Source organism: Serinus canaria, chromosome 5 (genome assembly GCF_022539315.1).
Source record: "Serinus canaria isolate serCan28SL12 chromosome 5, serCan2020, whole genome shotgun sequence".
Lineage (NCBI taxonomy): Eukaryota > Metazoa > Chordata > Aves > Passeriformes > Fringillidae > Serinus > Serinus canaria.
The window spans coordinates 15,813,932-15,829,979 of record NC_066319.1 but is presented as its reverse complement, the minus strand read 5'-3'; the positions used below and the strand labels follow the sequence as shown (position 1 = coordinate 15,829,979).

The following is a 16,048-nucleotide window of genomic DNA, read 5'->3' as shown; positions in this document are numbered from 1 at the left end:
ACATAGCTTTTATTAAATGCAATAACAAGCACAATAGAGAATGATTCATTCAAATATTACATTAATATATTTATGGAGGCTGTTAGCCTGCATACAATATTAAAGCCCAATACTGAAGTGTGAATTACTTGGTTAATTCAATGTAGATGTCAAAACAGAAGTGGCTGTTACTAAATTAGAGGTGCAAGCTATTCTGTAGAGCCTCTTATCTTTGCCAACCCTTGAACTGCCCTGGAGGAGGGAAGCCCATCACAGTCTCTCCCATGTTTCCAAATTTCTGTTTCTGTGTTTCTGTTTTCTGGCTGTGTGCCCACTGTTTCTCTGTTGTCATGTGCTGAGTTGTAATGGAGTCATGAGTGGATAAGGTGTGAAGAGGCCTGAAAGATCATAAAGTTCCAACTCCCCTGCCATGGGTAGGAACACCTTTCATTAGACCAGGTTCCTCATACCTCCATCCAACTTGGACTTGAACACTGCCAGGGATAGGCAGCGTTCTCTGGGCAACCTGTTCCAGTGCCTCACCACTCTCCCAGTAAAGAATTTAATCCTCCCCTGCCATGGGTAGGAACACCTCTCATTAGACCAGGTTCCTCATACCTCCATCCAACTTGGACTTGAACACTGCCAGGGATAGGCAGCGTTCTCTGGGCAACCTGTTCCAGTGCCTCACCACTCTCCCAGTAAAGAATTTAATCCCAACATGTAATCTAAACCTGCCCTCTCTCAGTGTAAAACAGTTGCCCCTTGTTCTGTAACGGGATGGTAAAAAGTCTCTGTCTTTCTTATAAAACCCCCTTACATACTGAAAGGTCACAATCGGGTCTCCACGGAGCCTTCCCCTTTCCTTGCTGCACAAGCCCAGCAGTCTGCCTGTCCTCACAAGGGAGGTGTCCCAGCCCTTCCAGCATCCCTGTGTGTGTTGTGCTGGGTGTCACCAGCGTGGACGACAGGAGGAGAGCCAGGACAGGACCCCAGCAAAGGCAGACAGCACTGCAGTGTCCCAGAGAGACGAGATTTTCACGTAATCACAGAACTGTTAGGGTTGGAAGGGACCTCTGGAGATTGTTCAGTCCAACCCTCCTGCAAAGGCCGTGTCACCCAGAGCAGGTGACACAGGAATGTGTCCAGGTGGGTTTCAGCATCTCCAGGGAGTGAGATTCTATTCTTCCTTGGCTAGTCTGTTGGAGTGCTCTGCCCCTCTCAGTGAAAAGATGCTCTTCCTCGTGTTGAGGTGGAACTTCTTGTGTTTCATTTACGGCCATTGCTCCTTGTGCTGTTGCTGGCAAGCGCTGAAAAGTCTGGCACCATCCTCCAGGCCTTTGAGAAATTTGTACGCCATAAGGAGATCCCCTCCGAGTCTTCTCTTCTCCAGACTAAACAGCCCCAGCTCCCACAGTCTCTCCTCTTAAGAGAGATGCTCCAGACCCTTCCTCATCTCCGTGACGTTCCGCTGGACCCTCTCAGGCGGCTCCTCGCCCTCCTGACTCGGAGGAGCCCCGGGCAGGGGCCAGCGCCGCGCGGCTCCGCGGGCCCCTGGCCCCGCCCGGCTGAGGCCCTGCCGCGCTCCTCCGCGCCACCAGGGGGCGCCGCCGCCCGCCGGAGCCGCTGTGGCGCCGCTGCTTCCGCGGGGCTCGGCCATGGCGGCGGGCGCCAGGAGGGCCGTGTGAGCCGAGCGGAGCGGGGCGGGCGGGACGGGCAGCGGTGCGGCGGGATGGGGTGCGGGGGGAGCTCAGTCGGGGCAGCGGGGTGGGGGGGCAGGCCGGTCAGTGAGCGGCGGCGTGTTCCCGCAGGTACCCGCTGTTCCAGAGGGGCGGCCCGCAGCTGCGGATCTTCCGTCCCAACTTCTTCATGCTGGCGGTGCGGCCCGGCGTGCCCCAGCCCGAGGACACCGTGCAGTTCCGCGTCTCCATGGAGTGAGTGCGGGCACGGCAGCTGGCCTGAGGGCTGAGGGCCGGGGGGGCCGAGTGCCGCGGCAGGGGAGGAAGGGGCTCCTGCATCAGGCAGACCTTGCAGAGGGCGGTGAGGGCACTGATTTAGTGAGGAGCTTTGCCTGGCTCCTCTCCCCCAGGGTTAGTGAGGGTCAGCCGTCCCAGGGCTTCGGAAGAAGGAGGTGCTTAGAATTTGATCCAGAGTAAGCAAGGTGGTATCCAGTTATTTGTCAGGACTCTTTCAGCCTGACCAGTTTGCTGGCACACATTAGAGCCCATAAGACTGTGGCAGGTTCTGGTAAGATCAGCAGTTCCTACTCAGAGTAAAGAAAGGCATCTCAGGTTGGGCAGCGAGAAAGCCTGCTGAACACAGAATATACCTGGCAGTTTGAATGTTGAGGCTACAGAGGATAAATATTTGACAGTTGTTACAGTTTATGGATCATAAATCGCTGTAGCAGTGTGTGGTCTAGGTTGAGTTTACACTTGTTGTAAATCTGTCTTGGTTAAAGCTAGAAGACATATTTATTCCTCAGTATCAACCAGTCTCTAGTTTATTTTGTTTCAATATTTACACCTTTTTTTCTTTCTTTCCCCAAAATGTTTTTTTCATTGCTTAGAATGACAAAATTGGATATCAGGAATTACCTTGAAAGAATATACAATGTGCCAGTAGCTGCTGTGAGGACCAGGATACAGTATGGTAAGTGCAGTTGAGTAATGCATAGGGATGATTACAGCATCCCTGTGCAGCCAGAGTAGACTTTTGCCTTTCAAAAGGTCTGTTAGCTTTTTGGTTGCAGTGGTTCCAGGCGCTTAGCTGGTGATGTCTTGAAGCATAGTTGTTTATTCATCCCTTCAAATAAACGTGCATCACCTCATATTTGAATGCTGTAATTAAATGATGATGTAAGTTTCACTCTAAAAAGAAAATTCTGAATTTAAAAGTGCTGATCATCCTGACATTTATCTAGCTTGTGTTTTTGTAGTTGGTACTGTTTCTCCTTGAAGACCAGTGGGTGTCTCCCTTCAGAAGGAACTGCTTCATGTGTTTTAATGCAAGTAGTAATTAAACTTAAATTCAGCTGTAGCCTTCATTTAAGAAATGAGCTGAGATTAGCTTGCATTTACACACACGAGGTGTTATGGTCTAACAAAAGGAAAAGTTTGTAGAGCAAAGTGCACTGTTGAAGCATGTTCAGAAAAACATTTTGACAAACTTTTAGGTTTTCTTACCTGTTGTTACCAAATTTCTGCTACAGATCGGAATGTTTCCACTTGTGGTATTTCTCTCCTGTCCAACACCTAGAAACAGCAGCAACAACAAAAAAACACCCAAATGTCTTCCAAAAGCCCAACAAAAAAACAACCCACGAGAAAAAGAAAAAACGTTCCTAGTTTAACCCGTGCTGAATTCTGACTTGGAGGCAGAGGGACTCATCTCTAACTAAAATAAGATAAATTTAGATAATGTCCCCTTTACCTATGAATGCTTCCTTCCCCAGAGCTTCTCTGACTGCAGTTTAGATGCAGTCAGGAATATTTTTCTTTCTTTTTTTTTCATGTTAATTTACATTTTTGATTACCAGGCAGTGTAATTATTGGGTGGAGAGTGGTTTGTTGGTTAGGACAGCTTTGATGGCTGGGTTTTTAATTTTTCATGTAGTGACTCTATGAAAGGAATTGTCTGTTTATGATGGTAAGATAAAGTATGATTTAAAAAGGAATAGGAAAAAAGACCTGTAGTAGTGAAAAATGGAGGATAAAAGAAAAAGCTTCAAAATAAGGTTGTAAAACTCTTCACTTACAAAGGAAGGAAAAACCCTGGAAATATCATCTGTCATATGCTTATGTGAAAACCAGAATTAAATTAAGTCATAAATACCAAACACATGTAGTTCCAAACAGCACTGAAAAGTAGCCATGCTTGTCCTTATGAACATTTTGTCCCCCTCTGCTAATTTTAGATGATGGTATATAGTCAGGGATTAAAGAGGGTTAGAACTCCTAATAATCTGAGAGCTTTAATGTCTGCCTAACATGAAGGGGTGAGTTGTACTTCCCACTTCAGTTGTGACCAGCGTGGTTGAGGTGCTTTAGTTTGTTTGGATGTGGAATATAATATCCTTGTGCATAAACAGTAGATGCAGCTCATCAGCTGAATAGTAAAAATTGTCAAGTTTAAGGCTACTAAGTGGTAATTTTCTCCTTGTCTTCCTGAAGCTGTGGATGTTGGGAGAACAGTTTATCACCCCTGGCCCTTACTTGGGAGACTTTTCTCCTTGCTTTGCAGGCTTTGTGTGTGAAGGCACAGTGGCAGCAGGCTGGTGATACCTTGTTTCCCTACTTGTAAATGAGGAGAGCAGTGTCCACCAGTTTCAGTACCCTTTAATAGTTGTGGTCCTGTGCTGGTAGTGAAGGAAGAGTATCCCTCTTAACAATAAATCAGAGGTAGCCAAGTCCCTCCATCAGCTTGGCCTTGCTTTGGAGAACTCAGAAGTCCTGGGAAGTAAAAGGTGGGATTCTCTTCATTCCTGCAGGTGCAAACAACAAGAGGAATCACAGGAATCAGAGAGTGAAGAAGCCAGATTACAAGGTCGCATATGTACAGCTGGTGAGTTGAGTTAACATGGACACTTGTGTGGAAAGAGGAGGGCACTGTTAACCAGCCAGTTGAAAGTAATGGCCAGTGAGTTGTCCTGGTTGGCTGAATATTTCTGCCAGTCCTCTAATAGTGACGGTTTCTTTAACACATTCCAGAATGTAGAGAGATTTAAATGACTTGCTCTAAAGATCAAATTTAAACAAAATAAGTCTCGTGTTGGTTTGAGGTTTGTCTGTAGGTTGTGGACTGATGTCATAGGGTGCTGCTTTGCCAGAGAGTTTCATGCTGACCCTGTACTCTGTGTGCTGGAAGGTTCACAACTTGTGTGGTTGATTGCTGAAATGTCCAGTAAGTGAAAGAATATATTGTGAGGGTAGGGAACTTCTTATTAAAGGTCTTTGAATTTCAGAGAAGACTAAGGCTTATTCCTTGGAGAGCCTTTAGTCATGTCTAAACAAGCTTGCTTTGTGGCTGAACTGAACTCTGAAACATACATTGATTACTCAGTGGAAAAGGAGCTTCATGTTCTTGTAAATTTCTTTCATAACAGGACCAATTTATAGTTTAAACTTCTGTCAGGCTTACCTGTCTTTATGCAAAAAAGAAGTGCAACCAGTGACAGAAAACCCCTTCACATACTAAAATGACATTAAAGGGATGGTATTTATGGTTGTAAAACCATAAGCTCAAAATTGCAGTTGGCAACATAACGTCACTGTTAACTCTGTCTTGGGACAAGGATTCAGTGTTGGAGAAATGCTCTGTGACCCTAAAGACTGGCTAAGATTTTGTATGGACTTGGGGTCAAACTCAAGAGGGACAAACAATGGGAAGTCTGATTTTTAATATTTCAAAGTTTAAATATGCTGAGGAGTTTTTTTCTGAGCCCCTTTTGGGAAAGGGAGTAAAAAGAAAAGTGAGGATGGAGTGTTTTTCTAGACAGCCCTTACCTAATTTAAGAGAGTAGTGTAAAGTGCAATGTTACTCAAAAGTAACAGTTATATTTAGATGAGGAGTTAATTTGATGTGCTCTGCTGAAGTTAAAGGCAACCTTATCTCTGTGAGGATTTTATATTATTATGGCTAAAACACCCATTCCTTTTTCAAGGAAGAGTTGCTTTGGTGAGCAAATTCTCCCTCCTGGATTGTCCGTGCTAGGTTTTTGTTTGCTGGAGAGCAGGACTGTATGATTAGAAAGTGAATGCTTGAATTGATGATGTTGTATCTCACAAGTTGCTTTCTCTGAGTTTTGTTCCTTTTAGTAGGTAGTTGCAGGCACTTTCCATTGCCACAGCCCCCTGCTAGTGACTTCCTTGGTTTTAGAAACTTGTTTCCCAAGACTGAAGCAGCCATGGGTCTCTAGGGAACTGTAGTTCAAATTCTGTTTGACTGTAATGCAGTCTTGTGCCCTGTGTCTGCTGAGGTGAGAAGGAGGTAGTCTGCAACCCATAGATACTCCCGGTGAAGGAGTGGGAAGCAGAATGCTACTGCTCTGTTGGAGCAAGGCGTTTTAGGCAGTGCCTTTGTGCATTCATTTCACATTCAGCCTCTCAACCTAGAGTAGTTCCCATAACCTTAAGGGTTGGTCAGCCCAGGTGTGGAGATTTACCTAAACTAGCTTGGTATTGGAGGCAACCAACAGTAGTTTGGTTGTTCCTCCAGCCTCCCATTTTGTTTTCAGGGCAATGCATGGAGCCCTGTTGCACTGTGGCTGAGGTCTCATAGTACATGGGACAGCAAGAGTCCCTTATTGCCTTACACTGTAGTTACCATAATGAGTTCTTAAGGAATGCCATGTTTTCCATCTCCTCCATGAACAGGGTCAGGGGACACTTTTTGGTGGTGTTTTTCATGTCAAGGGAGGGAATCCTGACCTTTCACTAAACTCTTGCCTGTGAAGCTTGATGTCTGTGTTTTTTCCTCACCTCATTCCCGGTCTCTTTGGTCTATTTTTTTTCCTATTGTTGTTGTGGTCTGTTAATTCCTTTAACATTTAGGTTTCTTTATTCCTCCCCCTTTCTCTTTTTACTTTTGTTTGTTGCTTTTCATCGCTAGCTCTGATGTCTCAGACAATGAGCTCCCAGCTCTGTGTTCACACCAGCTTGAAACAGTGGGTGAAGCCAGAAACCCAGTGTCATTTCTGAGTCTAAAGGGTTTGCCTTCGTTCTCATTCTTGGTGTGATCAGGCCATTACAGGCCCCATGCAGTCCATTGTTACTATCGGCCTAATTTAGGAAAGTCTTTGGTAACCACTGTAAAATCCTTATTTTCATGAGAATTAGTTTGCATCTGCCATGAGTCAGAGTAGCTGGGCTTTCCCACCATTTTTACCAGCTGTGTTTTCTCTCATTAATCCAGTTTCAAGTTAAAACTGCTTATGACTGGAAAAATACGAATGTGTTTTTGGAAGCTCTTGGGTTGATCTTTCTGTTGCCCACTAGGTGGAAGTATTGCTCTTTCCAATGTGATATTGCAGCTGTGGTGCAGTTTACCTGAATGAAATTGAGTTCATTCTCATGAGCAGTTATGTTTCTCTGCTTCATAAAGCATCACCTTGTGTGTCCCAGTGCAACACACACATCCTTTCACTTATTTGCAAGTGTCTCAAAGGTGGAAGGTGTATGAAGTCATAGTCAACATGCCCTTAGGTGTCAGACTAGTTGCCCCAGCTGTTCCACATGTAAGCATTGTTGTCCTTTCTTTTCCAAATACTATTTCTTGGAGATTCAGAGCTGTTTACTTTCTTCTCAGGCGGTAACTGGACAAATAAGTGATCTGTCCAAGCATAATATTTTCACACTAAAAAAATACCTCAAATCATAGAAGGCTGTGGATCAACAATATCTTGCCATTCCAAAGCCTGCTTGCCTTTTTCCCCTTTTGGAATGTGGTGAGAAAGATTTAAGTTAGAGACTTACTGCCCTGTGTGTCAAATGCTACTTTTCTACACTGTTCTATTTTTTAAATTAAACCCAAGTTTTATATCTTTGCAAACTAGATAAAATGTGTGTAATACAGCAGCTTTTCTCCTTGCTCCAATACAACTATAATTATTATAATGAAAATTAAAAAAAAAAAAAAAAAAGGAAAAGAAGGCCAGTGGGAAACTTTGCAGTTGCCTTAACATCAGGGAAATTAAAAAAAAACAACAACATCCCCTCCTTCTCCTCCTTCAGTGTTCTGACTGGTTTAGCTTAACAGGTACCCGTGGGAGCACAACTGTAGACAAGCCTCTGGAATCCAGACCTATTTTTAATTAAACCTGTTTTGAGAAATGGAGTGGAGATGGCTGTAAAAAGGAGTCTGACCTTGTCTGTGTTAGGACTAACACCTATTTAGCTGCTTGAATGATGGCACCGGTGGGAACATTTTTGCAAATGCTTTCCCTTCAACCCCTGTTTAGAGTATTCTGTACATTCACAGTAGTTAGCCTATTTGCACATCAGATGTGACAACAGTTTTCTTTTGAATTCAGAGGAAACTTGGATGATCCATATGCAGTGTTGTTCCTGAGTGGATTTTTGAACTTGCTTTCTGTGCCTTTTTGGCATATGTTTTAGCATCAGATGTTACCACTGCAGTAGTAGTAGAATTGTTCAAATGCCCTGGATTATTAAACTTAGCTGCGTTTGCTGCTACTGCTGGACTGCATCCCGTGCTTTTCGGAGTCCAACATTTTTGTCGTTAATGATACAATAAACATTACTTTTCTGTTAATTCTGAAGGACAGTAGTAAGTGCTTCAATTATCCAAATAATCAGGAGATCTCACAGTTGTTTACATGATCAGGGTTTGCTGCATCATTGTTGCACAGTAATATCTGTGCTCATCTTCCATTTCTAAACTTTTCAGGGGACTCAAAGGTCAGAGAAGTATAAGTGAACTTGTGCTGGGTAATCCTTCCAGCAGTTTTCTGACGTGAGGCTCAGCAGTGGAAAGGCCAGCACTTGACTTCATAGGCTTAATTATGATCACTTAACCTCTCATTAAAATGAATGGAGGCAATCTGTACCACTCCTGTGATAACTCCTTAGACAGACTCCAAGATCAAGGTGTGTTTTCACCCTTTCTTAGGACAAAGGCTTGAAATCTAAAGAGAAAATATGTATTTGATGCTTAGGTCACTTTTTATCATGAAGGATGTTACTAGCATTTAACAAATGAATCCTCATAAGGCCTTGTATATAATTCACTTTTACTTTTGGGTAATGCTGAATTGAGGATTAGAGGAGCAGCAGTTTAATGGGTCCCGTTTCTGTTATCTGAACACTCTCTTGTGAGACCACACATCTCACTTGTGCATAACCTCATAATTTGTAGGAAAAAGAAAGGTCTCTGGGAAGACCCCAGACTGAGAACAACAATGGGTGAAATCATCATGTTGCCTTTACTTTTTTTAGGTGTTCAGTGCCACCTCTGACTTGCTTTGTTTGGGGCTTTTTGTTCCTTTTTTAATAGTATCATAAGGCTTTGCTTGAGAGTGAGGTGAATACATGGTGGTAGAGCTTACCCTGACAAATTCCAGAGTATCAGGGGATCACTTCACATTGGTGAAAGACATCTTTTGCTGTCAGTGCACCACTCAGTTCAATGACAGACTGAATTATCCAGCAAAATTACTTTTTTTCCAGTGTCTGTCTTTTTCTCAGGATTTTCTTTTAGCATGGCTGTGTTGAGTAAAAAGGTGGTGTTATCTTCTCCCCTTTTCTCTGTGCTTCTAGCTAAGGTATTTATGCTGGCAGAAGTTCTAAAGCAGAAGCAAGTTCTAGCCTTTTTAAAGGTTGCTTCAGCTTATGATAATTTCAGTAATTCAGCAATTAAAGGGATTAATAGCTTGCTAAAGGTAAAACTATGGACAAATGCAAAGTTTTCAAGTAAGGCAGAATCTTCCTTTCCGGTTGGAAATGCCAGCACTTCATGTTCTAGCAATTTGTAAACCAGATAAACCTTGATGAACTTGATAAAAATTGCTTGCTTTATTCCAGCGAGGATTTCATTGAGGATGCATTTATCATATGGTTGTCAGATGGTTGCTGTATAGAAGTAAAAGCTTTTGCAAAGAAGTTTAAGGAAAAGCAGCGCTGTGTAAAGGAGTGACAATCCCTCTGTCCCTTTGGTAGGCTTTTTTTTAAGGAGGTGGCATATGAGTTTGAACCTCAGTAGCCTCTGACATTATGTGGAAGATGCATTGAGTGTAAATATGCCTGGACAGACTCACAATCCTTTATGTAAGTTGATGCCTTTTGGTATTTTTGAAATTTTGAAATACCCAAGATACAGGCTTCTTCTGAAAACTAGCTACTGAGCATGCACAACAGCTATTTTTCATACAGCTTTCATCACTCCAGAGCCTTACAGTGCAGTATTACTGCAGAGTATTGTTACTTAAGATTTATCAACCTTCAGTTCTCAGGGTGTAATGTCTTGGCTGTTTCAAATCGTGTTTGGCTGCCAGCCAAAATCAGAATTTCTTCACAAAACAAGAGCTGGAAAGAGCCAACTTGTCTGTGCTGATTTTGATTTATTAAAAGACTCCAGATACAGATTGACATTTTCAGCTCAATATTTGACTTTCACCGGCCTTGAAATGGGAGCTGTGAGCACTTTGATAAACAGCTTAAAGGTTTGTCTGGTTTTGCTACAGCCTCTGTGTGTATCTTTCTTGTTTTCTTCCCTCTTTTTAAAATAAAAACTGTTTTGCAATGCTTAGTGAATTACCGTGGATGTTGTTAGTATGCTTTAGGGACAGCTTTCCTTCATTCTCCAATAAGGGAAATGCATCGGTCCTGGAAGCATACCAGAAGGAAAGAGCTGCATAACAAGAACAGTCCCTTACTACACTGTTACCAATATAAATAGTTCTCAGATTTTCAGTGGAGGTGGTGTGCCTACCATGTCAGCCTGAGTTGTTTTCTGACTTGTTTAACTAAAATGGCTTCCTCTCCAGGACACACAGGTCTTTAGTATGGGCCCTGTCTGTTCTGTAGCTCCTGCAGGGCTGAGTGACCTGCCCACAGCACAGTTAAAACAGCAATTTTTTGTAATACTAGCAAATTCCTTTCCAAATGCTTCAGTGTGCTAAAATCATGGGCAGTGCTTGGCCTCAAGGGTGCCTGTTGCTGATCCTACTGCAGGAAGAGGTTCAGCAGGCTGCAGCTTTGGGCTTGCTCAAGGACCCTGGTAAGGCCAGTTTCTGTGCCATGAAATGGGACTGTGCTTTAGCTGTCAAAGGACAGCTATTATGAGGATACCTGTTGGTAATTTAAAGGTGCAAAAGAGCTGAAATCCCAGAGTGTACACCAATGGAAAGGAAAACCTTGATATGTTCCAGTTGAGCTTATCCAGGCTAGAATCAAGGAAAAAGCAATGTACACTGCAGTTCCCTTGTTGTTTTTGTAGTATGGTCAGGCTCTTAGGAAACCCCCAAGAAGTATGCACTACAAAAACAACTGGAGCATTGCTGGGTAGAGTTGGAATTTTGTAGATTCCAGTCTGGATAATCTCATCTGGGATAACATATGCTTTTTTCTCTCCAAAGCATATGATGTTTAGATTTTTTCACACCTGTTATTTGCCACATCGAGTGTATATGATTAAATAAAACATAGCAGACATTCAGCTGGGTCAGGGATATGGTGATGGTTCTGTTGGATTTATTTATGTCAAATTTCTGATCTCGGAATGCAGAGTAGGTATGCTGGGGAATGCTCCTTTCATGTCCTTTATGGAACCATTTCATAACTGAGCCTCTTGTTTGGATGTATTTACTGAATATATTTAAAGACTGGCTGATCTGAAAAAAAGCCAAACCCACCTGTTTTCATCTGAAGCAGTTAAATGCTTTTCTTGAGCATTTTGTATGTAGAATGCTGCCGAAGAAGTTAATGTATTGTAATGTTTGTAAGTGTTTTGGAGAGTAATTTTAGAGTTATGGGCGACCAGTTACAAGTTTTATTATGCAAAGTCCCATACAGAATGGAAGGGCTGATATTGTTGAGTTTAATGAAGTTGTGCTTAGAGCAAACACCACTAAAAATAAGAAGGTAATGTTAACAGGGATAGTACATTTCCACAGAAAAATGGTTTCCTGCTGTTAGATAAAAACCAGAGACCAAGCAAATGTTTATTTTCCAAGTGGGAGACATAGATCTAATGATGATGTTTCACTAAAATGACTTGTCTGTTAAGCAGAATGACTGATGCAGATGTAATCACTTTAATCTCATTAGTGATATATTAGACAGATTGTTCCCACTATAATTGTTTTACACCATAGTCTTTATGTCTGTTGATAAGAGACCTCTGATATCTGTTATTCTGTATTCCCACATTACATCCTCCAATAACAGCTGCTAGAACTGCTCTCTCTTATCCTTAGCTGAGATCTAAACAACTACAACCACTACTCATATCCTGAGTGTTAACATAATGAATGCCTGCTCCACTGTGTATTTCCCTCGTGGTGGTACTTTAACAAAATCACTTATTTTGCTCATCTTGCTTTTACTGTATGACTCACACAACATCTCTGAGATGATTCAAAGTCTTTGAAGAGATGTCCATCTCCTGATCATTCATCTGTTAAAAAAACCAGGATGTCAGTATCTTAAGTAGCACTCAGGAGGAGAGGCTGAAAGTTAGCTTTTGAGGAGACAGCTTTTGAGCTTTTGAGTTAGCTTTTGACATACATGCATCTTGGGGACATGGGTGGAAAGAAATTTTGGGAGGGCACGAGGTACCATTCTGCACTAGCTGAAAATTCAGAGTGATGTTTCACCCTAAGATCATAGCTACAGCAGAAAGGCTGTAATGTCTCTCTGACCATTTGTTTTCTCTTTAGGGCCAAGGACAAACCTTTCAGTTTCCCAACCTATTTCCAGAGAAAGAACAAGACGCAGAAACTCGCTCTTTCGATGACTTCAGGGATAAATTTATGGAGAAAGAGGAGCAGAAGCAGGAAGGTGACCCCAGACGAGGTGGAGTCCCTGACTGGTTTGGACTTTGATGCAACAAGCCAGCTGCCTTCCTTAGGCTCAGAGGGATTTTGATTAGCACAACTTGCACTCTTCTCTTCTTGTAATGACCGAATGTTCATTCTTGAGCAGCCCTTGCTAGCGTTGTCTTTTTTCTGGCTGTTTGTACGTGACTACAACAAAATGGCCCTGAAGAAATAAAAAGGTAAAATAAATTTGGCTGCACCAGGTCTTTTGTGTGAACTTGTGGACTATTTCTAAAATGTGGAATTCCTTGTCATTTCTGACTATGAGAGTGTCATTGTGCTTAACCTTTCTTGTGCTGCTGCAGGTTGTTTTGAGTAGAAATAGGGTATTTAATTTCCTAGGATACGTGCAGTTTGTATTGACTAGAATGTCTAAAAGTCAGAATAGGTTAGCCAGAGGTGGACATGGAAGTGTACAAAACTGGACTATAGGCTCAGGATATAGGGTTCTCCTATTGTCACTGACTGTGTCTTACTCTTATTGCCTTCTTGCAGTGATCCCTCCTGTCCTGAAGAAATGCATGTGATCTTAATGTACTCTTGTAACATTTGTGTGGCATTTTGGGGACAGGGTTTATAGGACAGGTTTGTGACTGTGCACATACGCGTTTGATCCCCTTAAGCATCAAGAAGGTGGTGCACGTCTCTGCTTGCTGTTGTGCTGTGCAGGTAGCTGTCCTCTGTGACCAGCCTGCCTTAGGAATGTTCACTGGCATAATTGTGCTGGTTTCCTTCCCCACTCCACAGCTACCTTGCAGTACTGGCAAGTGTCCTGTGTGGACACAGTGTATTGGCATAGAAATGCTTCTGCCAGTGTAGCCTGTGTTGTGCTGAGGACTAATAAAAAGACTCTTTTTACTTTTTCTCATGTAACTCCCTGTACTTCCAAGTTACTGATGCCAGCATAGTGGTAGAACTTTTCTCGGCCTTCTGGGCTGCCACGTTCGGTGTTTTCATTTCTTGGCTCTGTGGCTGTTTCTCCTCGCTCTGATGAGGATATTTCCACTTTTTCATTGTCAAGTAATGTGCTCTGCTGTTCTGTCAGAAGTGGGGGAAAAGGAGGGCTAGGAAGGAATTCACAGATGGAGAAGAGTGTCTCGGGAGGCTGTTTGCTGCAACACAGCGCATGCAGGGTTAAATGAATAGCCAATGTTCCCCTGGTGTTTGAATTCTGCCACTTGGAGCAATTGGCAGGGTAGCGAGTGAGCCCATGCCTTCAGTGCTTCTACCCGGGTGCTCTCCTTTATTGTTCTGTGTCTGAACTTCTTGTTTGGACAGCTAGCAAGATGTTTACAAGGAAACAGCTGTTCTCCAGAGAGTCAATCCAAGTAGGATTTTATGCACCCCCTTCTGTTCATTAGTCACCTCTTTATCCCTGCTACTTTTCCTTGTGCATGACAATCCACCTCCTTCTGTGGTTTGTTGCTTACACCCCCCCTCTTTGTCCACTTTCCAAGGGGGATCGTGTATGATCTAAGTTAGCTGGTACTTAAACAGAGAGATGCTCTTAGAGAGGAGGGAGATAAGGGAGGATTTGCTACTCGCAGCCTGCCAGCAGAGTTACAATAGCAGATATGGAAAAATACTGACTTCACTGAAAACAGTTCATGTGTTTGGCATATCTGCAAAGGCAACATTTCCAGAGTTTTGTAGTGACATGTGAAACTCCAGGTTAAATCAGGAGCTGGCCTGCAGATTTAAAGTAGGGTGACTGAATTTGTCTGGGTACAAGGGTCTCTCTGCTGTACACAGTCTCCTCCTCCCCCTTCCTTTGTTTAATACATTTTTTAAAGGATCTGTTTCTCAAACTCACAGATCAGGATGGAGATGACCTACATTGCAGCTTGGGCTATGTTCCTTCAATATAATATTATGGAATTTGCTTTGTTCTTCACTGTCCTTTGTGGTTATTTCCAATGTAGATAACTTGATTCACATTGAAGATAGAAAGTGAAGATAGAAAGGGCTCATCTAGTGCTGCCATACATCTTCCTAAGTGGTTGGTCAGCTTTGAGCAAGCAAACATTCAGGTATATTAGTTCTGGATCAATGAGGCTGCATTAGGTGAAACAGCAAAGATAGATTTAACCATCATCCGCTGCCTTCCCTATTAATGGTCAGGAGATGTTGGAGTTGCCAGCTTCTGTACTGGTGTTGAGGACCCAAGATGAATGAAATTTATTTGCAGTCCCAAATGTGCTCTAGGCTCTGTGAGTATCAAAAGCCTCTGTGCAGGTCTACCATGCTTTTGCTGCTCCGTCATTTCTCCATGGGCAATTAATTTCTAGCTCATGTTCAAGGTGGGTTTCTGTTTAGAGCAGACGAAAGGGAAGAGATGCAAATACATCTGTATCTGTATGAGGCTGCTGTAACCAAATTCTGGCAAATACTCAAGCTGCATAAGAGAGCAATCACGTAATCCTATAGAAGGGTTTGAATTGGAAGGGACCTAAAAATCATCTAGTTCCAAGCCACTGTTACTGGGCAGGGACTCATTCTTTGATGTTACCAGCTACCTCTAAAACAGTATTCCTGTGAAATCAAGGTAGGATTAAAAAAAAAGAAAAGAGCCAACATTATTTTGCCTTAATGCTCCCAATTGCTATGGAAGTGGGATTAAAAAAATCTTGAGTCTTTCCCAATCCCTTGTTGAGCAGTGTTTCTGAGGAAATGCTGGTGGTTAATATGATCTGGTGCTTCAGTGCTTCACAAATCCCATCCCCCAAGTTGTACAGGTGGGCTAAAAGATAACGGACAGCAAACCAGTGCTGAAACTAGGACAGGGACTCAGAGTTTTTTCTGAGTTTTGTTCAATGTATGTGCTCCTTCCAGCACATCCTGATGTTTCTTTTGGGTGATGTAAAGGGTCAGCAGCTCCTGAAGTCACATCTAGCCCTGCTGTCCGAGGTGTTGAGCTGCCCTTGGCTATGTCAGTGGCCATACCTGTGGGCCAAGGATGTGCATATACACATGAACAACTTCTCTGAGGGCCAGAGTAATGACTTGGTTGAAGAGACTGATGCTCACTGTGGTGCAGGAGAAGCCAGGTCCTGCCCTTGGCGTGCACAGCTCTGCAGCTGCTGCTTTCTCTGACGTTCAAAGGAGGTGCTGAACGCAGTTTCTTTCCTCTCTGAACGTGTGCAACCCCCCAAAGAGAGTAAAGTGCTGGAACAGCCGGCGGATGTGCAGTTGGCTGTGCTGGCTGGTCTGGTGGAGAAAGGCATCTGGCTTTGCTGAGTGGGTGCTATCCCAGCAATACCATCCAGCTATCCCAGCAGTACCAGGACACTTCAGAGGGAACGTGCAATTGCTTCTGTTCTTTTTGAAACAAACCAAAATGAATTGCAGAGACAGTGCTATCTAAGTGACTCCCTTAACATTACACCTTAGAAATGAGTTTTGTGTTGTAGATGGTGCTGTGGTAAGTGCTAGGGGCAGGTTCCTGCAGATAACAAAGTTACTCAGTCTTGTAACCATTTGTTATCACCTGAGCCTTGCTATATGACCTCAAAAGGT

The 16,048-nt window shown here is 43.1% G+C and overlaps 1 protein-coding gene across 2 annotated transcripts; it reads left to right on the top strand.

Moving 5' to 3' along the window:
* The first annotated feature begins 1,599 nt into the window (after window positions 1–1,599).
* MRPL23 (mitochondrial ribosomal protein L23) lies at window positions 1,600–12,736 on the top strand. Of its 2 annotated transcripts, none has more exons than XM_050975686.1 (5): window positions 1,600–1,663; window positions 1,791–1,913; window positions 2,549–2,631; window positions 4,469–4,542; window positions 12,374–12,736. In XM_050975686.1, the coding sequence occupies exons 1-5, from the start codon at window positions 1,638–1,640 to the stop codon at window positions 12,536–12,538; spliced, it is 471 nt and encodes a 156-aa protein (XP_050831643.1). In that variant the 5' UTR covers window positions 1,600–1,637; the 3' UTR covers window positions 12,539–12,736. The 2 variants fall into 2 exon arrangements, with proteins under 2 accessions (XP_050831643.1, XP_050831644.1); XM_050975687.1 differs by having other exon boundaries at window positions 1,623–1,701.
* The last annotated feature ends 3,312 nt before the right edge of the window (window positions 12,737–16,048 follow it).